Source organism: Seriola lalandi, unplaced genomic scaffold, assembly GCF_002814215.2.
Source record: "Seriola lalandi dorsalis isolate HSWRI2012SDOR001 ecotype SW California unplaced genomic scaffold, Sedor1 jcf7180002054898, whole genome shotgun sequence".
Lineage (NCBI taxonomy): Eukaryota > Metazoa > Chordata > Actinopteri > Carangiformes > Carangidae > Seriola > Seriola lalandi.
Genome location: NW_019525450.1, coordinates 3437137 through 3460159, shown reverse-complemented (window position 1 = coordinate 3460159; position 23023 = coordinate 3437137). Strand labels below are relative to the sequence as shown.

Here is a 23023-nt window from a genome sequence, read left to right as displayed (position 1 = left end):
AATGGATGAACTGAGAAAAGATATTTAAAATGTGTCTGTGTCACCAAGAGAGGGAGAGGAATGAGGAGGGAAGAGGTGGCTCAAGAATATGGGTTCTGAAACTGAACTCCCCCAGGAGGGTGGCAATATCCTGGAAATTTGTTTCCAATGGAATGCCACTGATTGAATGGATGGGAAATGTGGGTGGGTAAAGCAACTCAGTAATGTTTCCCCTCCCTCCCTTAATGAGTACTATTAAGGTGTTCATCCTTAGGTGTTACCTCACAGTCATCATATTCCTTGTAAATTCATAATAATGTGACTGAACCCTCCCAATATAAAGCAAACCTCCAAGCAGACAGTATTATATTGTACTGTGATATCTAAAATGAAGCAACCATGTTCCCCTAAACCATGACATGCACCTCTACATTTTATCTGAAATGCATTGTTCGGAGTGGACCATTTACAGCTCATATCAAACCCACATACAACCCACAGGTCACTCATCGATCACGCTGTCATCCCTTTTTTGGTGTGTAGCTAACTCCCTGCAGTGAGTCACCTGAATGCATCTTCCCTCCAGCTTCTGGGATCCTGACTCATATCATCTCCATAAACTTCCTTCTGACTCTCACGTTGTCTCACACCGCCAAGATTTCTAGAAGTGTTGAGTAACAGGTGTATTTCATGCGGTCCCCCCCTGCCCAATTCATGTTCTCACGTTTCCAAATGTTCACAGCTCTGCAGGTCACAGGGCAGTTTTTTCTGAAGCAGCTGGTAGTTCAGGCTTGCTCAAAAGCACAATAACAGTTGTAGGTGATGAGGGTCAGAGTCTTAATTTTTTCAAAACATAAGCAACAACTGCACCCAGAAAACAGTCAGGTTCAACAAAAACATGGACACCATGAAGCAGGGCACAGTCATTTGCATTCTAAGAAGATACACAATATAATCCACATTTGATCATCAAAAAGTTTTACCAGTTTCAGTTTCAACCAAGGTTTTGAGTTAGTGTTTTGCCAAATGTAATTCACTGAGGAGAAGTATAAATTATTCTATAAACATAACTTGGAAGAGAGGTTGGGAAGAGCAGGTACCTCCTAATCAGACTGGCAGAGTGGTGTGTCAAGCAAGTATGTGTGCATTTCACACATCTTATCCGTTCAGTAGAAATCAGCCACTCCTCTCTTGTAGCTTTCTGCTTCTCTTGCTCTTACAGGCTCCTGAAATGAACATTCAACCTCCTCCATAGGCTCTCCTGGCACCTCCTCACCATCACTGGTTATTCACTGGTCACAGAAATGTCTCCTCAGTCTGTAATGTCTGAGCATCGATGTCCTTGCAAAGAAGGACATGAGATGCTTCCATCAATGCTGCTGCTAGGGTTTTAACTAAAACTAAGAAAAAAGAGCAATCACACCAGTTCTCAGGTCTTGGCACTGGCTTTCAGTCAGATAGAGAATTGATTTCAAAGTTTTACTTATTGTCTACAAGTCATAGTCTGGGCCCTTAAATATATTTGTGAAATATTCAATGTACATAAGCCTAACAGGTCTATGAGATCTGCAGGAGCTGGAGTTAAAACTAAACAGGGTGAAATGGCTTTCAACCACTATGTTGCCCACTGCTGGACCCAGCTCCCAATGGAGATCAAATCTGCCCAAACTGTTACTGGCATTAAAAAGAAGCTAAAAATTGCTCTTTTCTCCACTGCTAACTTAATCTTTTAATCTTGCACTTTAATTAAATATTATCTATTTTATAATCTGTGTTTTATACAGTTTTCTTATTATGCTTTTTACTTCTATTTTTAAGCTTTTTTTATTTTCTGTAAAGCACACTGAATGACCTCTGTGTATGATAATGTGCCATACAAATAAATTTGCCTTTCCTTTCCTAATCATTGTCGGCCTATATGTCAGATAACTGACATATGCACGGTGTAAAGCGTAGGCTATGTAAGCCAAAGCATTTTAATGTGTGGAACCCAGTATCTTACAGCCGCCCTCCATCCCCACTCAGAGGCTTTTATCCAGGGAACTGTTGCAAGTACCATTATATGCATGAGAGCACTGTGGCTTTATATATATTCTCTACCACAGAAAGCCAGGGAGAGAACGCTATCCCGTTAATAAGTGATTTATTATCCTTTTTGGCCATAAAACTATAGTCTTCTTAAGATATTTCAACATTTTCCCAATGGGGATGATATGATGTCATTTGTCTCCAGGACGGTTTGATTTGTTTTTGAAGGGTCTAAGATGTTGGAGCTCCTGAAACATCACATGTTCCAGTTAGGAACCAGAGGCCAGAACCAAGTTCACATTCAACCAAGCTGAACATTTGCACTAATGCCAGAAACATTTTGGAACAGGTCTCACTGAATAAATGTTGCATCTCATTACAGTAACTAGATTAGAGGATAGTGGTAAAATTGACGCTACAGTTCTCACTATGGTTCCAAGAACTGTTAACTTTTGTTGGCGGAAAAGTCAGTTTCCTCTTTAACAAAGTTTTTAATTATATTCATTATTTCTCGGGCGTGACTTGCAAATATATTTTGGTGAAAAGAGATAAAGAAGAACTACCTTGTTCCTCTTTTAGAATATGTGTGTGCTGGTCGATGGTGTATCGCTGGTGCATCTTTCTACTACAGTCATGTCGCCACCATATAATCTGCAGAGTGTGTAATAGTGTGATACTTCAAGAAAAGAGGAAAAACTGCTAAAAACACTTGATGCACTTGACAGATAAAACGAGAACAAGCCAACTTCCCAAAATAGAGTGCAAGAAACTAAATATACAGCAGGCTCCAGTGATAGTGCACACCCAACAGCTAAAGCAGTGTCTATCTAAAAATGCTCCAGCCAAGACAACCAAACATCAAATATAAACATCATCCCAGATATTTACTTTCCAGCCACATCCCTATTTCCAGAGCCTGCGCTTTCCTTCCAGACAGGCTGGTATTTGTTGTGCTGCTGAAGGTGATATATATAGAGGAGACAGACAGAGAGGGATTCCAGTGGGCAGCAGTGTGGCTGAGCGAGGAGACTGTGAGGAGAGAAGGCCACTGTGTGTCCCTAACGCTGACCCACCCTGCTAATGACAGGGTGCCGTTTGGACCCAGCTAACCCCAAATTACTGCCCTCGCCACCAGCTGTGACCACTGCACTCTCAGAAAGTAACACAGCTAACAAGAATCTTTAAGAGGTCTTTACATCGAAACTATAGGGGATCTGCAGAAGGTTCCTTGAGGGATCCCTTCGCAAAGTCTTCCTGAACCTGTCAATACTTACACATCACATCCATATAATATTTGATCTTTCTATTGAAAAATGTACAGGGCTACTTTTAAAATATTGCCTCCAACTGTCCTTGTTGTTCCTTTTGGATGAACAGAGTGAATCTCTCACTTTAGAGTGGGCTTCTAGCACGATTCATAGGACACACATCAACGCATCAGGATGTCATGAAAACTAAATATAATATCAAAAACTTCCAAAACTGCTGCTAGATGTTGTTTTCCACAGCAGAAATACACTGTGTGTTTTTGTATGGATGTCTGTTGTGATACAGAAGACTGAGGAGTAGTGTCAGTCCCACAGGTTTTTGTGCAAAATTATAAAATGTAACAGAAGAGGACAAAAGAAGAGGACACTGACCTGTCGGTTCCTCTCATCCACGATCCGGGTGATCTGGATCTTCTTCCTCCCCATTGCTAAAATACCTTCCAATAAAAGCCGAAGAAGAATATCAGTAGACTCCAGGTAGTTCAGGGTTCAACAGACGATCCTCACATACAGTCCCACTGTCAGCTCTGTTAGTCCAGTATCAGCTTGGCATGGTTTGCTGAGAAAGAGCAAGACAGAGACAGAATCAGTTTAATCCCCCCACAGCATGAACAATGCCAATATTTGCACAAATCATATAGTGCATGTTCATAAGAGCATCACTTAACAAATGAGTATAGATTCATGCATCTAAGTTTTCAAACCCAGGCTTTTTACAAGACACAAGATAGTATCAAGAAACTCAACGTCTACACAGTTTGCTAGACACAATACATTCATTTTAATCAAATTTTTGAATGGCTACAATATTTACTAAAGATTACAGTGCTACAGATTATAATCTGTGTCAGTCTGGTGGCACCTGATGGATCATTCTTGCAAAAAGTCTTCAGGCTCTGCTTTCATTCTTTATTTGCCATTTTTCTTCTCAGTCTGGTTACTGTACATTCCCATGCACAGATGTCTTTGTCACTGCTAATTCCACTGTCCTCTGTCACAGCTGCGTCTTCACCTGACAGCAACGAGTGTCACACAAAGGTTTACTGACCAACCAGCAGGACTTTCATCCCTCACTGGATTCCCACCCACAATCAATGCCAACTGTGTTTGTTGGAATCCAAATATCTCTTTTGTCTCACGCAGTCTTTTCCAAAGTACTTTTCATCTTTTGTTTTTGAAATTAAAATGTAAACACTGGATCTAGACCAAACACGCCAAGACGGACACAAGTGGCTGAGAAAAACCAGGAGAATTCAGTCCAGTGCATCTCCTTCATTACGCACCTTTTCTAGCTGTCTCCAAACTCTCCCCCACAGCAGTACTCCCTCATGTGCACCAACATATTTAACCCTGCAGTCTTGAGGGAACTCGCCTCTGCTCTCCAGTTTCCTCCTCCTGCAGGAGTGCCCACCTGCCTTGCCGTGTCCCTCCTCAGCCTCAGTGTTTCTCAGCCTTGCCTTCCCCCAGAGCTCCTTAGCTCTTTCCTAATCTCATCTGATCTGGGAGGAGGCAGAGAGTGAGGCGAAGCCAGGCTTTATCCTAACCCTCTCTGGATTACTGCAGCATGTGGAGCCCAGAGCTGAGCCACCAAAACCCCCACTGCAGACCCAGTTCTCAGGGTTGGGAGATGGGACAAATGCATTTGTCATGCACCAGTGGAAATTTATTGGTGACTTTTGCTGTTTTAAATGACCTCTGTATTTGATCAAAGATAATATAACTGAGTGCCAGTCACCTAAATGCCCCATACAGCAGATAAATAAGGAATAAATAAAATGAAATAGAAAATCCCATGTTGATTTAAAATTCATTTAAAGCCTACTATCTGAAGTCTTCCTTCGCCTGCTCTGTTATTGCCCCATTTGACTGATTATTTCAGTGCTTCCTATTGAAAATACATCCCATCTCATATTTCATATTCTTCTTTTGTCGTCCTTCAACATTATAAAAGCTGAGTTGTATGTTATCGTCTAACCCTTCCAGTTCCCCACCAGCCCAGATCCCAGCTGACCCTGCCAAGACAGTTCAGGGTGTAAACACTGCAACAAAGATATTTGGGATTTAAAGGTCACAAGGATTTATCTGTTTTACAATATGGATGATTTGATGGCAAGACACAAATAATTTGAAAAGAGAAGAACAATCCACCACTCTTCTGAGTTTTCATTTCCATGACAAAAGAGATAATACACATTTCTGTGCTTCTGAGTGATGGTGCCGTTTGATTTCTATGTTATATTGCTAATTTTGAAGCAGCTAAATCCCTGAAGCTGTATTAAGTCACTCTTTAGTGCTCTGGTCTAGTTAGGAGTTAAGCCCTGAAAAAGCAGGAGACACTTTCTAGCACTTCTGTAAAGACATAATGCTCCAGCTTTAGCAACAAACAATCTTAATCACAATAATCAAACAGACTCAAAACTACTCTCCTGTCTGTCAGGACAGAAAACCTGAAACTGGGACTGACACTAGTCCTACTGCTACTGCTGCCAATGCCAGTATTTAATATTATGGTCGCTACTATACTGCTGAAAAATACTTTTGTTTGTTTTTTACTCAGGACAGATTTGATGTGAAGATCTTTAGTCTTTCAGTGTGACAACACTGTTTATTAGAAACAGTCTGAAGTCCCCAGTGTGTGGCGTTATTTATTTCCTGAAGTAATTTTAGTGAAATACTGTAACATAAATTCTTCTCATTCTCATTAAGTCTTACTTTAAAACATGTAAAATATAACTCTGATGTCTATTTTCCATTTCGCAGGAGATTAAAAAGTTTCATATTATTGCAAAGGTTTATTTCATTCAGTTACTGAAATCAAAAATGGTTTTGAAAATCTAATTATATTAAATTGAGAAATAAACTCAATAATCACTCTTCACCTGAATTACTAATTTAACAAACTGAATCTAATCTAATCTAATTTCTGTTAATAAAGGAATTCACACCCCTAATCAACCCTGTCAACCCTGTATACACTACTAATTTGTTTTTCTAAAGACACTTTGTATGGAAACCCAATTGCTGCTTGGATTATGTTTTCCTGGCAAGTTTTTTTTTTTTTTAATTTTCTTTATTTTTGACACCTGAGACAGTTTCCTAACCTGAATTGCTGTGACTGCATTAACAAAACCATAAAAACGTTTTTTAAATTATTGTAGTTGCTACAGGCGAACAAAATATGTTGTCAGTTAACATTTTGCACATTATGTAACTTTGCAGATATGTTCATTAACAACATTTTCTCATTATGTTGATAAAAGTTATTGAAGCAGCATTACATCTCTTACAAAATATATTTACAAATTAGTATATGAATATAATTTCTAGGAGACAGGGCTGATCTAGCAGTTGATCATTGCAGTTTCAGTCTGCAGAGTCTGTGGAGCATTACTGCTGCCTGCTCTACATCTGCTTGTGCATGTGCTTCCCAGACAAGTTGTCCTGATCAGCACAGATGTAATATGTTACTATGGCAGAAACTCTATCTGGGTGGCGTGAAAATCAATACAGCACAGAGGGATGAGCCAACAGGCTGCAGCAACCAGCACTCACACAGACATCTGCACGGCCGGGCTATTTATCATAACTTCAGCCAAAAGAAAAGTCACACCTAATCTAATACAATGAGCACCACAATTTAAAAAACATTTTATAGCAATTCAGGATACGCTCGACAGTAGCTAGTGACTAAATTATACGTTTACAGACTGAATCCTCTTGAATAATTCTAGCTACGCTCAATGTTTTTAGATTATATATTAAAATGATTATACACATTCACACAGGAGTGGAAAACAACAGAAACACAACATAAGAGCCACAAATGATTCTGTATGATTCCTCTATTTTATATCAAGTATAGCAAGTACTTTTGGTATCATGCAGAATAACACATTTTAACAATTATTTATTTATTTTCTGAATATTTAGTGTTTATTACATCATTTCCAAAGGCAAAAGAAAGAAAAAAAATACAAACATCAATGAAACAGCTCTACAGTTTTCTTATCTATACTCGTTCTGACCTTTTCAACGCCTGTCTCTAACTTCAAAATACTCCCTGCCTCTGGATGTATCCTTAACAAGAAGTGCTAAGCCCCCAGAGCGAACCTCACAGCCAAATGCACTCCTCTTTATCTCACCCATGAAATCCAATTCCTGTGGATCTTTGGAAGCGTGACCATTCTTTGTTAGGGTGTGAAACACACTTTTCTAAGGTTGGATTGAACAGGATTTTATAGCTGTCACGCCTATACAATAGCAGAATGTCACTTTTTGTTGTTTGGGTAAATGGGACCTTTCTGAATGGCGTTCATGAACGTACGATGAGGAGAAAATAAACATGTTTTTGCTGTCTGCTGTGATAATATATTTTACTGCCACACTAAGGTATTAGTCATTTGAAAAAGTGACCACGTAACAAATTTGTTCACATGGCATAATACATTTTAGGAAATACACTTACTTGCTTTCTTGCCAAGAGTTAGTTTAAATATATTTAAATATGAAGCTAGAACCAGAAAATGTTTGTCTTAGCTTAGCATACAACTTGGAAACAGGGGCAACATCTAGCCTGGCTCTGTCCAAAAGTAATAAAATCCATCCTGTCATCACTGTGATACTGAGAGGCAATGAGCTGAGACTACAGGATGTTGTTGTACCAAGAAATAGTCCAGCACATAATTTCCTTTAAAACTACAAATTATTGTTTTTACACTACAGAAAAAACAAAGTGAGTTTTAGATGTGATGGTAGGGTTTGTTCAGTGACTAGTGACTGATACTGTTGCAATAGCAGGATCCTCTAATAACCACAGTAACAGCAGACGACCGTGACCTATGACTGTACTGGGCAGTTCAGAAAATGTGAAGTGTAGAAAGTGGGAGTTTGAAAAAGAACAGGGTGTTGCTGATGAGCTGCATGAAGTTCATCCTTCCACGAACAAATGAATGCTAAAACATCTGTCTTCTCCTCAGAGAACTGACGACATCCTGCTCATTTAAAAACATGTTGGAATTACAATCACAGATCAACCAATGTATGTCTCAGAACTCAGCTCGCTCTGTCATTAAAGGAAAGACAATAGTATTGATTACCAAAGAATGATGCCAGCAGGACTGGACACAGAATAAAACCCCTCCACACTGCTAACTTCCTGTTAGCTCTGACAGCTACACTACCTCCTCTTTCATGACCTGTCTGGCAGTTAAAGAGGGAGCGTAAGTGGAAATAACCCTCCAACCACCACCACCCACACACACACACACCTCCACTGACGTTTCTCATTCAGCTGAGAATAAATTTCTTACTGTATCTAATCTAATTTACACTGACAGCAAAAGTAGAATAAACTTCCACAACACCTCGCCAATATGAAACCAGATTCTGCTTGACAGAACAACAGAACTGCAACATCAACAATTAACTTAATTATAGCAACACGGCTTGAGCTAGTTTAGTTGTTTGTGGAGATAGAACAAGACACAGGTAAAGTGATTAGATGAAGAAGTACAAAGTCCCATACTATACCTGTCCAATGGAGATAAGGAAGACACTGTGTCTACAACACCTTATATGGCTATGGAAAGGACTAGAATTTGTGAAGCAGTTAAAAGAATACTTCAACATCTTTGCTCTCTTGTCTGAAGTTGGATTAGAGGATCAATACCACTCTCGTATCCGTGCATTAAATGTCAACACACAGTTAGCTTAGCTTGGCATAAAGACTGGAAATAGCTAGGCTAATAGCTAGCCTGGTTCTGTAAAAAGGTAAAAAAAAAAATCCTATGTAACCTCATAGCTGGACTTTGTTACCTCTGGACAGAGCCAGACAAGCTGTTCCTGACTTCTTCAAGTTTTTACACAAAGCTAAGCTATGCTAAGCTAAGCTAAGAGGCTTCTGGTTTATATTCACTATACTCACCACAGTTTCACATCTAATTTGCAAGCGTTTCTTTTTCCCCAAAATATCAAACTATTCCCTTAAACTAAACCAACAAAGCTTTGCTGCATTGATGTGATACAGGGAAAACTGGTGGAGTGACTTTATTAGTTAAAACCAGTGTGTTAAGAATTGTCACGGTTTCATTTAAAGCAAGACACTGTGATAGAAGCTTCCTGTACACTTTGAATGCTCCTAATTAGCTTTTCAACACTGTAACACATGCTGAGGGGTTTTTCAACCTTCACTAATTGTGAAAAGTGTTACCTTGAACCTTGAAAACACTCAGGCAATCTTTCTACCAATTATTCTTCAGGTAATGGTTTGTAAGCTCTTCCACAGTGACGTGCATCTCATCCATCCTGCACAAGAACATGGCAGGGCCCCTCTGACACTGGCCTGTTGACCCCAATAAACCCCAACAAATCGGGTCAACACAAGTGTAAATATCACAGTTCTAATAACAGTTTTAACATAATGAGCTCTAATTAACAACCTCCCTTTTAACATTTCCTCATTTAAAGAATAAACAAAATTAGAGCCGGTGAAGGTTAATCATGCTGAGTCTTAGCAGCATCAGGCTGTTTCCAGTGCAAAACAGCACAGAGTAATTGGCAACCCTTTCATCCCTCCTCCTCATTAAAGACCAGGGGCTCATCTCTAATTGTGCTGACCCCACCGTGACCTCTGCTCCAGTCACTCCAGCAGTGAATCAATGAGGCTTCAAGCTGATGGTAGCCAGCATGCACCACTAGGTAACCCCCCCAATCTTCGGCTACTTGTGGAATAAAGAAACCACTGTCTGTGATCTGTGCGGGAGTAAACATAAATCTGGTTCGGTAGATCATGAAGCTGAGCCTGGTTATCAGTGCAGAGACAGCCATGATGAGATCCATTTCTTGGAAGCTGAAAGTTTCTGTTTCGTCACTGTTTACAAACGTGTTAAGGACTGATGGCACAGATTATATTGTTTATTTGTATCTTTACCTTCCCAACAGCTTGGCTCATCTCCTTGCTCTGCTCTACTTCCTCTTTTGCTCAATCTCATCCCTCTTCCTCCAGCAGCTTATTTGCATCGTAGCCATCAGCAGGAAGAGATTGCTCAAGGCATAACGAGGCGGACTGATAGAAGATTCTCCCCCCCCCCTCGGCAAGCCCGGACATTCTTTGAAGTTCTCATAAATGGAGTTTTTTTAAAGTTCTTGGGGGAACTTATTCATAGTAAACAGGCAGCCTATGTGGTGGACCAGCTCCCTGAGGGAGATGGAGTGAGATCAGGCTTGTTTACTGGCTGAAGTGTTTAACACTTCCCTGTTTACAGAACGACCCTCCCCACATGCCCAGCTGTGAATATGAGTTTTCTTTGATGTAACGAAAGCGAATGACAATTTATGTAAAAGCATAATGGAGTTGCAGCAACTTAAAAGCACCAGCAATGAAATTAGCATTTTCTTATGCAAATGATGCTCTGGCACAATGAAGGATCTTTGAATAAGCAGAAGTTAATACACACGTCACAACCAGCAACGACAGCTGCAAATGAGTGTCCTTGTAAATCTGCCCAATGACAAAACCCGAGACGCAAAATGTTCCACTTCACCCTTTACTGTGGCTCACTGAGACATGAACGTGTCTTTTACAGCAAGACAGGAACAAGGAAACCAAGTGCTGCTGTTGTCTGCTGCCAGGCACGGCAGGAGCACGCACTGTGATTAATTCATCACCCACGGTCAGACAGGCTAGCCTCTGGTATCATGCAGCCTGAGTATCGACGCTGGCCTCTGCTGCTTTGCGGGTCACTGAGCTAATGAGTTTTTGCCTGAAATGTAATAATTAAAGTCATCTTGCCCCACCAGCAGCCCAGCCATTTAATGCCAGGCTGAAGGCCAGGCAGATTATATGGCTTAAACTGTCATCTGCCATACTACCCGACTCCTGCAATCAGTTAGCAAACTAAGAGCTTGTGTTACTGTGTGAAGTATGGATCACTATAAGAAGGGAATGAGAGTAGAAAAAATCTCATATGAGAGTGTGAGTATACATTTATGCAGGGCATAATAACAAGAAAATAATAAATGTGTTCTTACAAAAAGAAAACCCTGATACAAAATTTGTGAATTTCACACTCAAGCTCTTAGCTTAATGCCTACATTCATCAACACCCTATTTTCCTGCATGCTGCAATGTTACTCACAATCTCCCAGCCTAGTAAAAACTCCAAGGCAGCAGTCTGCTCATTTAATTACTGGCCCACTGTGATGTCATTTCATTATTGTGTTGCTTTTATGACAGTGGGATAAGATTTTCCTGTCTCAACACAGAGACACTGATGTCATGCTTGCAACACAGATTGAAACACAAGCTGCCCTGTAAAATATGCTTCCCCTTCCATACTCTGTTCTTTTCATAAAAAAAATAAAAAAAAACACTAATTGGTCTTCAACAGAACTTTCAAAACTGACACAATGCTTTTTGCTCTCTGCTAGCTAAGCGGTGACAATGAGTTGCAGTGACTGTGGACTGAGGAGAAATGACATTGGTTAAATGTCTCATGCAGCAAGTACACTATAATATTTATAACAGGGAAAAGAGACCACAGCTCTGCTGGGCCAATAAAATAAAAAAAAATCCTATAACTGCTCCAAAACATGTCAAGGACCCTCAAACACGCTACTGTGACTTGTAATACCTCGTTTCAAGCCCATTTAGTCAGTCAAATTCAGAAGCATAACATAGGTCTGTGAAAAAGTTACATATTACTGTATATCTTTACAAAACACTCCTCTTGCAATGCTGAGTGAGGCGGTGCTGAAGACTGTAGTATAATATCCCACAGCACCATCATGCAAACACCACTTACACATATACTGTAGATCTGCACCACCAGTCTTTTCCTCCCTCCTGCTCTGTGTTCACTGCAGATGAGTTTGCAGAGCTTCATAACTCCATCACTGAGAAGCATCTCTAGCCTCAGCCCAATCTTTTGATCTACTAAATGATATTATAATTAATTCTTTAACATTTTTGTTTGTTCCTGCTCTCATTGAAATTCTGTGCTTTCAGCAAAGTAATATCTTCCTTTTAATGTTGCGAGGCAATGGTAAGTAGATCTGAGGCCTCTATGCTGAAGGTCCTCCAGGCAATCTCCTATCCCCCCACCCCTGACTCCCTCTTACACTCATATAAACACATTTTCCAACACTACCATCTCTCTCTTTGAGATTACTGGGTAAACAGTGGACTCTTTTTCAAGTTAGTGTATGTACAGGACAAGTAGAGTTCAGTTGGAGCCATTATGCAAGCGCTTCCACATGCATTCATCCTGCATCAATCTCATGTTAGTGGTGTATACAGCAGTAATGAAGATTGCTCCTTGTGAAGTGGCACTTCAGACAGGCAGACCATGAGAAACATGTGCCACTAAAGCTCTTTATATAGATTATTTTGTATATTTTAGTTTAAGTGACACAAACTCAGAGCTTTGGCCTGTTTAAATGACTGAAACTGTTTCTGGCAAACTTGAAGCTATATCTAGACATTTAAAGTTCATCTTTGAATTTGTTGTGTTTAACACTCAAGATAACCATTTGGGGTAAAAACTGTGTGTTTCAAATGTGCAATTCACTGCACACTCCTATAAGACAGAGATGAGGACTGAAATGAAAGGAACTGAAAGCTCAGAATATAGGCTACAGATTGACAGTGTTGTGCTGCAGGAGTAGTTTGGATGAATGTTTTTTAAAGGCAACAGATGTAGCACACAACTCAATCAGAATTTTACATACAGATGTTATTTAAAGTGCTTGTAAATGTGGCAAATTAGGGCTGATCAAATCAATATCATGATTATTTCAAACTTTTAACTTGATTACAATTTATGAACACTTACTTTGTCTATCTCTCTTTTTTTTTAAATGACCTTTGGTACTGTCTGGTAGTCGTGACTGATAAGAATCAATCAAAAGGCGAGTCGAGTGTCTGTGTCAACGTCTCCAAAAGTCTCTGTTTCTGCCTGTCCAGACAAGAATGCAACCCTGAAGTCCAGCAGTGTTTCCAGAACTCTCTGTTTTAGGGGCACAAAAAGTCCAGAGTAGTGCACATCAGATCTTAACACAGCAAAAGTGATGAGTTTTAAACCTAAAACGTATTTGCATTGACGTAGCCTGAGGCTCAGTGCTTGCGCTTGAGTGGATTAACATGAGCAAGATTAAGTCATGCGAGCTTGTAAATGTCAGTTTTGATACTTTTTCAGTTAATTGTCTAATCTAAACTGTTTTAATTGTAACATAACTTTATTAAAATTATTGAAATGTATCATGTGTGATTTCTGAATAAATGTTAGCAGCTGGTAGCTTGTCCATCCTGCAAACTGGCTCCAGACTATTCTTATGAGGAATCATGAAACTAAGGTTAACTGTCTGAGTTTGCTCACAGTTATTTCTCTTTAACTGAATTGCTGGCATGAGAAATGAAATTACAGCTGGGATCGCCTCATCAGTTTCTGGGTCACCTGGGATTAGGGTGTATATTTGCTGAAAGAGGTGTGACATCACACTGGGTGCTTCTGCTGGAAATTAACATCAGACCGAACAGCCAGGCTGCAACAAGGCGAGCTGACGTCAGTCTGTGGTCTCCAAATCACCAATAACCAGACAATCACTATCAACATCTATTCAGGACAAACATATCAGAGGTGAGCAAACACAAGACCAGAGATATCATGCACATATCTGGAAGTCTGGCAAATAACAGTACACTTAAGGTATGTGAAGCTGTACAAACTCATCCTAATGTCAAAGCTCAGCAAAATAAGTCAGAGGTTGAATTTAAAGCTACAGTGCATAAGCTTTTGAGTTTCTTTTTTTATTTTTTATTGTTGAAATATGCTCTAAGGCGTATCTTAATTGCCTCTTAGCTATTATATTTGTTTGCAGTACTTCTAAAGGTAAGATGATTAAAAAGGGGATACATATTTTTATAATAAATTCTCATTTTAATAGCTCATAGTCAGAAGCACTAAGTTAAACCAGCTACACTAGAGTGCGTGGAAGTTGCTGGTATAACCTAGTCCTCAGCTCAGCATGGAGTGAGACTGTCTTCATGTGCAGCCGGCATTAATGAAGTGTTGGCACCATTAAGAACCGTGTCAGGACTCTGAGTAGACCCAAACCGCTCTCTGGTCTGGACCTTGTCTCTGCAAATCAACACTGAGTTTAATTAAGCCAAGCCACGCTGCCATTGACCCAACATTACTGTTTAAGTTGGCAGGGCCAAGGGAAACCTATTTACTGGGAGCAACAAAGGCAGTTTTATGTGACTGCAGGAAAGTAGATTGCAAGGCTAATATTTGGAAATTGTTTTATTTGATTTCTGTATTTATTGAGTGTAATTTCTGAGCTCCTCTGCGGCAAATTTAGCATCAAACGTGCGGGTGTGTGGCCCAGCGGTCAGACGGCAGGCAGCCAGAGGTTTGGCTGGTTTGGAACGACCAGCTCAGGCCTGATTACTGGGGCGACCCGGCAGGAAGAGTTCTCAAGTCCAGTAGATTAGGAGCTCTTCCAGAAACCACAGCAAGAGGAGAGGAGAGGAGCAACCCTTTACTGTTAGAAGGTATTGCTCAATACAACCAACATAACTTCCATATAAATATAAACATGAAACACATTTTAAAATTCCCCTGAGCCCTCAGCACTTTCTGCAAGTAATCAGAATCAGGAAATCCAGAGTTGACATTACACACGCATTAAAAAAAAATGAAAATAGTCTTCAGTTTCTTTTGGTAAAATGTCAGGTAAAGTAGAAAAAGTGGTTCTGTTCTGGTTGGGAAAGGGTGTCTTTTATTGTGGAGATTAAATGAGGGCAGTAATTCACCTCTTAAGATCACTTCTTACATTGAGAACAAACTGCTTCTCTCCTCATATGTAGACACAAGTGTGCTGTTTATGTGAAGACCCTCCATACTGAATAAAGCCTTATTACTGGATGTGATGAAACCATCGGAGAAAATACAATAATTTCCACCAAACAGATATGATGTCTATTTCATGTAATCACATCAGAGAGAACAGGTATATTCCACAGGTCATAAAACCTTTAACTGTACGATTTAAGTGCAGCAGACAGAACTAAAAGAGTCTGTGCTGTTCCATAATCACATTAGTCTTGATGTTAGCATCAGCACAGACAGGTAACAAGCCTACACAGCGGCAAGAGTCAGCTAAACCTCTCGTCTTCTCTGCTCTTTGTGACACAGCATGTGATTTGTTCAGCCAGTCATCGCCGCAGCTCATCAGAGTGGATAGGAAATGCATTAGTCCACACAGAAACAGCCTGCATTAGCTTGGACCCGCTAGAGCAGGTCATGTAATTGACTACAAAAAACTAAGTCAGTCAGTCAGTCAGTCAGTCACGGAGGACTTGAAATAGCCACTCAATAAAATACACACACAGTGCAGCCTCTATTTCTGCAGTGTGTGGTGCAAAAAGAGAAGCCTGTCCCTCAGAAGTGTTGCTATTTCTGTTTACCACAAGGCTCCAAATATTCTATCATTAGGGAAACTAGGAGGGAGAGGAAATACCACTGGGGAACACACGGGCTCCGTACAGCCACACAAATGAAACTAACTGACAGGGTTGTGTTTGAAGTGGTTAAAGACCCTCATGTTACTGGTAACAGATTTTATTTCAACAATACATGTCCATTTAAAACTGTCACAAACATGATATTTTCTCAATAAGATATAATTTGCCAAATCTCTGTTTTTTCCACTCGCCATTCTTGATTGATATAATGCGGTACTGCTGTAAATAACATGGTGTGTGTAGAGCCCAGAAAAGTTAGCATGAGGAGCAAACACCAACACAGTGGCTGAATCAAGCAGCACCACTGTGGCTGAAAACTAAAATGATGTGAAACTGCTTGAAGATGGAGTACAATGGAGGGTAGTTGAGTTTAAAAAAGTGTAGCTGGCACATGACTGTATTTTGAAAACTTCTTCAAGGCGTTTTTTCAACAACAACAAAAAAATTATTGTCTTGACGTTAATTTTACTTTTTCAAACTACAGTATCTTGTCTAGTCAATGTATGTCTTATATTTATGTGTTTTTGCATGGTGGAGTGTTGTCAGACATCAAACCTGGCATAGTTACCTTGGTTGGACTTGCTTATTGCCTTTCTACAACACACACTGTTGTTTATTTACATATTTCTGTCCTATCTGTTGAATGGTGTTAGAATATAGACGCGCCTCTATTTTATTCTGGCCATATTGAAGGTGCGATGGCTTCTGGCCTGATATATTTCTATTGTGCTTTCAGGATCCTTTTTTTCTTTTCATACGTATGTGTTTCTATGTATTATATGTGTATGTTTTGGTACTTGTGATTGTATATATGGATATAATGGGTTTGCACGAACATCACATGATATCAAGATGGTGACTGTATATAGTCATTTCAGTCTGAAGAAGAGCATGTAGCTCGAAACATCCCTGTTGGATACCTCATTAAAATTACATAAGGGAGCTACAGTGTGCAGACCTTTATTTTTCATTCTCACATTGTTTCATTAGTTGACACACCTCTTCATTTGTTCCAGGATACGCACAACGACTGCATGTATGTATGGATACCGTTCTAACCAGAGCCATTACTCTGGAGGTGATTCATTTTCTACCATTTTTTAGTTGCATGCATTAAAAACAGCATGACACAAGAAAGGTATAATGTACTGTTTTAGTTGCTGGCATGCATTTCATTTTTCTGATGGCCAATAGATTACAGGAATCAACATCACTATCTATCTCAAAATTTTGCAATAGATGTAATTAAGAGGAAGTATCCTGGGGCAACCAGAGAAGCCAAAAGGGACAGCGGTGTTTCTGCCATATTTCTTTGCCACCGCTGCAATGTCATGAATTGGCAAGTACATGACTCTGCAGAGGGCTTTTTCTTTCAAACGATGGGTACAGTAAGTGGAGTCATGTGGTGATACACAGCTGAGGGAGAGAGGGAGAGAGAGGGAGAGAACTGACTGGCTAACATTAAGTTAGATAGATTTTTATTACCAATTGCTATTCACTCCTACTACACATGCGCACCACTGAGATGCCTGGCCACCAGGTATACTGAAACTCATACCTTTAGGTGAGGTCATCAAACACAAGTTGCAATCCTTTAACCTGTGGACAACATCAACAACACAGTCCTTTTCTTAAGCATTCAGGTTCTGATCTTGTCTGGTTTTCATTCTTTTCAGTTTGAATACCGGGCACAAATGAAGCTAAACTGTCCAACAAGCATGACATCAACTGACATAATCCCCTCTATCACTTCAGTAATATGCTAAACTCAGGTCAGAAACTCTTAGCCCTATCAGTAACACATCGCCAAAAAACAAATCTGACACACTCACTAACACTCAGCAACAAATGCTTGCTAGAAGACCAAGTCCATTTGATTAAGTGGGAAAGGATCCCAGGAATGTTTCCAGCTACATTACATTAGGACAAAGTGAAGTTTTGATTCTCATGAAACAATATCAGATATCCAGCCAACCATTGTATAGTACAATAACCAGTTTTTGGAGGGTGTTCTGTTGCGTTTTGGCAGACAGATTGAAGTGTCTATTAATGCACATTTAAAATATTTTCTACTATACTAACCACATGATCAAAATCTTGTTGATGATATTCCTGTGTATGTTGACTGATGCAGAGATGACCTGCTTTGGGTCTTTTTGTGTCCCATCCTATTCTCTGAGTAGGCTGACCTAACTACGAAGGGAAGTTATGTTCCTTTAAATGTAAACACAAAAAACATACGGTACATCTTAATCAGATTTAAAGTAATCTGAACATTGTGTGCATGTACCCATTATGTGCAAAGAACTGTTCTCACTGAAACACATAGTAACATGATGATGTACCTTAAAGAAGACATAGCCCCTCTCACAAAAACTCCCAATTTAATTATGACTTGGCCAATGCATTGTCAAACTTGAGAGCACAAGATGTTTTGGGTTTTATTCTTGGATGACTGTAAAGTTATATAGATAATTTGAGGAACCTGCACCATAAGTGTCTTATGGTGCAGGTTCCTAAAATCATGCCGTGTCAACCCTGAATGAATGTTTTCATATGGGGCATAAAACTAGACATTTAGGGCCTTTAGCTGAAATATGTTATGAGGAAATTTGAGGAAACATGCTATAAACACAACATATTATCATCTTTTAAGTTGACATGGCTAACATGTTAGCAAACAATTGCCTGTGTACACATACAGCAACATTAGCATTCATTTGAAGTTGTGTTTCTGGTCACCTGACGAATGTATTGGTCTTTTAGGTCTCCAACAATTCTTGAGGAAAATGTCTGGCTGTTTAGCTGCTAAATTCTCCACTTTGCTCAGTAGCTAGCGGCTAACTGTGTCTGTCTGTCGTTTGATGTTGGACAGGTAGTGTAATGTGGGTTTTTAGAGCAGAGAAATCAGCAAAGCTGCCATCTACAAAACCAATACAATGAGCCGAAAGAGAATAAAATGCTTCATATAGCCAAGAGGAACTGCAGAGTCAGGAGATTATTCTTTGTGAGTACATCACTTCAGGCGGTACCTTTCACATACAAGTAGTCATGTGATCCATTGTTAATATAACAAAACTAAGCAATACTCACAGCTACTTGAGGCTAGCACAGCAATGCTTTAAGCTAAATGCTAATATCAACAAAGATAAGCTCATCATCACAGCCCGAGAAAAGAGAATATCTTGCACTGTACCATTTTACACTTATATATGTCCTATAACCCTGGCTGTGTTGTTGGCTCATTATTGACACCTTTTATCCGTAATGCCAACATGATAAATGAACTAACATCTAAAATAAAAAAACTATTGCATTGTACTGTAATGTCATGTGTTTTACTCTACATCAAACAATATCAGCATGTGTAAGCCTGCTAAGAGATAACTGACTGGAGATGGGAGAGTTCTTTCATCCCATATGCTCCCTGTGGTCTCAGCAGTCTGACAGGGTGACAGTGTAACCATGACCTGATTACCTGTCCCCTGAAGCCTGTAATCACTAAAGCCAGCAGACAGGCACTGTCGGTCCAGTGACAGGGAGGATAATTGAAGGTGACGCTACATGCTGCTGGCCCAGCTAATGAAATATGAAAACAAAGAGCAGGGACAATGCAGCAGGGCATCAGAGATGCCTAAACTACAGAGCAGGACGTTTTCTGTCTATTTACCAGCAATATTGATCTTCAAATGATAATGATATATGATTTAGCTGATATTGTGACTGGTCTTTGCCATCGACATTCCCATCAAGTTTCACGTGTTCCCATTAGTCACATTCATCAAATACAGATGGGTGTTGTTATCTTAGTTTAGTGATAAACATTCTGATGCACTGCAGAGTTGCCCTCCTGGCACCTACGGCATCTACAGTGTTGACTATAAAAAAGATTATTCTGAAGAGACTTGGATTTGCGCTTGGCTAAGTACAGCAAACCTGTCATACAACAGCAAACAACCTCTAGACAAATGTTTCTTTAAATATGCCAATATTGTTCTTAGCAGATCAATATCAACATCTCAATATCTTGTGAAAAAAATACTGAATTTTCAACTAAAAGAAGCCAGAGCATATTTCCCAACCTGCTGGAATCTGTCCCGACTGAATTAAGAGTTATGAGGTTCCTAAAGCTCGTAATACAAGGAAGAAAACCTAGAAATCGTGAATAAATAAAGAAAATCATTCCAAAACTAGCTATCGACTTTTTGAGAATCCCCCAGTCCCTGCCAGGCTAAATAAGCATATCAGACCATCTTCACGCTGCCTTTAAATACAACTCTCTGACAGAGGGAGATCCTCTGTGGGAGCCCAGTGATACTGAGTCATGCTGGAGCATAACATTCAGAAATACTAAAACTATATTTGCCTTGAGGCACAAAGTGTATTGGAACCTCTGCTCACCCAATCATCAGTTGGTGGAGCTCCCACCCCAGTACTTATCACTTATCTTAATGTGTTGTCCAGATGAGCTATCTGCTTCATGAACAAACAGTTGTAAAGCAGAACAGGTATTGGCAAGGCAAACACAGCTAGTCTAAAATAAATCGCCATTGTATTTGGTGATATGATATGATACCCCTGAACCTGGTAATTGGCTCCACACATCATTGAAAAGGGCCAATTAATTCTTTAATGTAAAAACATTCAGAAATATATATATTTTCCCCGGTCAGCCATGCTTCGGCATTGTTCTCCATTTTGGTAGAGCTTCACCAATAAATCCGCCAGGCCCATATATCAGCCAATATTAGCTTCTTGCAAATATATCAATATTGGTTCATATATTGGCCAATATTGCACAATTGTTTTTGTACACAGGTCTCTCTTGAAAAAAACACTGCGATCTCAAGGAGACTACCTGTTAAAATTAAGGCTTTAATACTAAATAACAAGAAATTGCAGTACAGAAATGCTAAACACTGACAAGTTGTAGAAGTCTGTATCTTAGTCATAATTCTCGAAAAAACAAATGTAAGGATCCATATTTTAAATTTTGTTTTTTAAGCTACCATAAAACCAATCATGAACAATTTCAATATCAGTCTCAAAATTCCAGTATGGGTCGAGACTATAGTCACACCTCCAGTGTAACACTCAATAATTAAATGTGTTTGCAATTATGAAACATAATTTACCAATGGTATTGAATTTGTTCAAAATGGTGATGAATTTCACTGAATTAATCATATTTTCTGGCCATTTGTTGCTGTATTTCCTACTTGCCACACCTTGAGTTAAAATTAGGCTAATTGTTATCATTGCATTGGCAAATCATTAAAACGTCCTTCCTTATTTAAATGGTAAGTCCCAAATTATTTCATTTAAGACTCTTCTGATCAGTATTTCTTGCAGAAACGACCATTGGCTAATGTAAGCTCATGTTAGCTAACGTTAGCACAGCATTTCTGTGTAACTGATATTACTCGGCTAGTTTGTTGATTTTAAGAGTCTCTACTTTATTTCACTCTTTTCGCAGAAATGTATTTATTGATTTTTATCACAAGTGTAAAACAAAAAATAAATACACTATTTAAATTAAATGTTCTGTTTCTTGTCTCTGCCTAAAGCTTTAGCTTTATTTTCTGTAAGTCTCCCAGCTATTTGCATTACTCTTGTCTGTTACATCTGAACACATTGCAGTTGATATGGAAAATATTTTGTGATAGAGGACTGTAATTGATGGTTTTAGAGTGTTACTTTCCCTTTTCATTCTGGCTCAGCAGTGGTTTTCAACAACCTTTGAGAAACTTGCCTTCATCGAAGTCATGCAGGTCCTGGAGGGGGACACTGTTTGGCACTTTTGAGATACATTTTGAAATAAACCTCTTCGAATTCACATATCTGCTGCACTACTGTGTCTTTTAGTTGTGTGACATTATTAAACTGGGCCAACAAACAGACTTCTGTTGTCTTAATGCATTTCATGCTTTTCCCTCAGTTACTTTGATAGTAGCCTAACGGTCCTGTAGGGACATCCAGCTTTTGGTACTTCAGCAGCAACCCAACTGGTGTATCTCTTATTAATGATCATATACACATTGTTTCAGAAACGCCAGCCTCTATTACATTCAAAGACACGTGATGTAAAGTAGTAGAAGTACTGTGTGGAGAGAGAGTTAATCAGAGTTTTATAAAGCCCTCCATCAAGGCACTTCGGCATATCACATATACAGTACACGTATTGTACTCACACACACTGACACCTATAGCCACACAGTCACAACAACAATAAATTACCCTCAATAAGCGGTTAGTAGTAGTAACAGTAGATTACTGTTATTATTTCAGTCTGTTCAGGAAAGATAACAGACAAACAGTTTGTTAACAAGAATATCGCAACGTTTACGTGATATGAAGTGTAGTGGCTGCCCTCCCTCAGTCAGTACAGCAGAGAAGACAAACAGTAAACACACTTCCTCACATATTCAGACACATGTGTTTGCTCAACTTACCTCACTGCCTTCCGCGTGCTTCTGTAAATACGGATTTTTTTTTTTTTTTTTATCAAAGTGTCTCCGATGGACACACACAGACAGAGCTTCGTCCGCTATATTTGGGAAACTGACAAACTCAGAGCAGCAGAGGTTTTAGCTCCTCCCACCAGTGTGTGTGGCTGTGTATGTGTGTGTGTGTGTGTGTGTGTGTGTGTGTGTGTGTCAGGGACGCTCCTACATATGAGTGTAGGAGTGTTTACGATAACATATGAGTGTTAATGATGTGCACGTATGCGTGTTTCAATGTATTATTCATGCGTAATTCTGCTGTGGTCTTTCAGTTAGTGCGCTATTGTGACTGATCAGTATGTTTTAAATTGATTTCTGTGTACACTACCAGTCAAAAGTTTTAGAAAGCCCAATTTTTCTGTTTTTATTGAAATTTCGGCAGGACAACTCTAGCGAAATGATACAAATGCAAATGCTAGACTGCCAAGTAATAAAAAAAAGTCTAGGTCACCAAAATCTGAAAAACTATGTAAATTTAAAAGAAACATGCCTTAAGGGTTAGAAAACTGGTTAACTTCCAGCTTTCCTGCAGCAGTGGAAGAATGAAGCCTTGAACGTCAATGCAAACATTTCATACTGGTGCAGCTTTTGATTGCTTACAAACCTGTGATGAGTGTGTTCAGCAACTGGATGAGTGAAAATTTAGGTTAAATTTAGTTCAACAAGATCATTCCACCATTCATTAATTTCAGAAACACAGAGACATTGAATTTTGTAAACTT

The 23023-nt window shown here is 39.4% G+C and overlaps 1 protein-coding gene across 3 annotated transcripts in view; it reads right to left on the bottom strand.

Annotated features, from left to right (window-relative positions):
* Positions 1-22396, bottom strand: part of LOC111672226 (myocyte-specific enhancer factor 2A-like) — a 43921-nt gene extending 21525 nt beyond the window's left edge. The window contains exons 1-2 of one of the 3 annotated variants that reach the window (XM_023429590.2): positions 22251-22396; positions 3648-3834 (exon numbers count right to left, since the gene is read on the bottom strand). In XM_023429590.2, coding sequence (XP_023285358.1) covers positions 3648-3701 — 54 coding nt within the window. In that variant the 5' untranslated portion in view covers positions 3702-3834; positions 22251-22396. The other 2 variants (XM_023429593.2, XM_023429591.2) reach the window with 2 other exon arrangements.
* Positions 22397-23023: the final 627 nt, after the last annotated feature.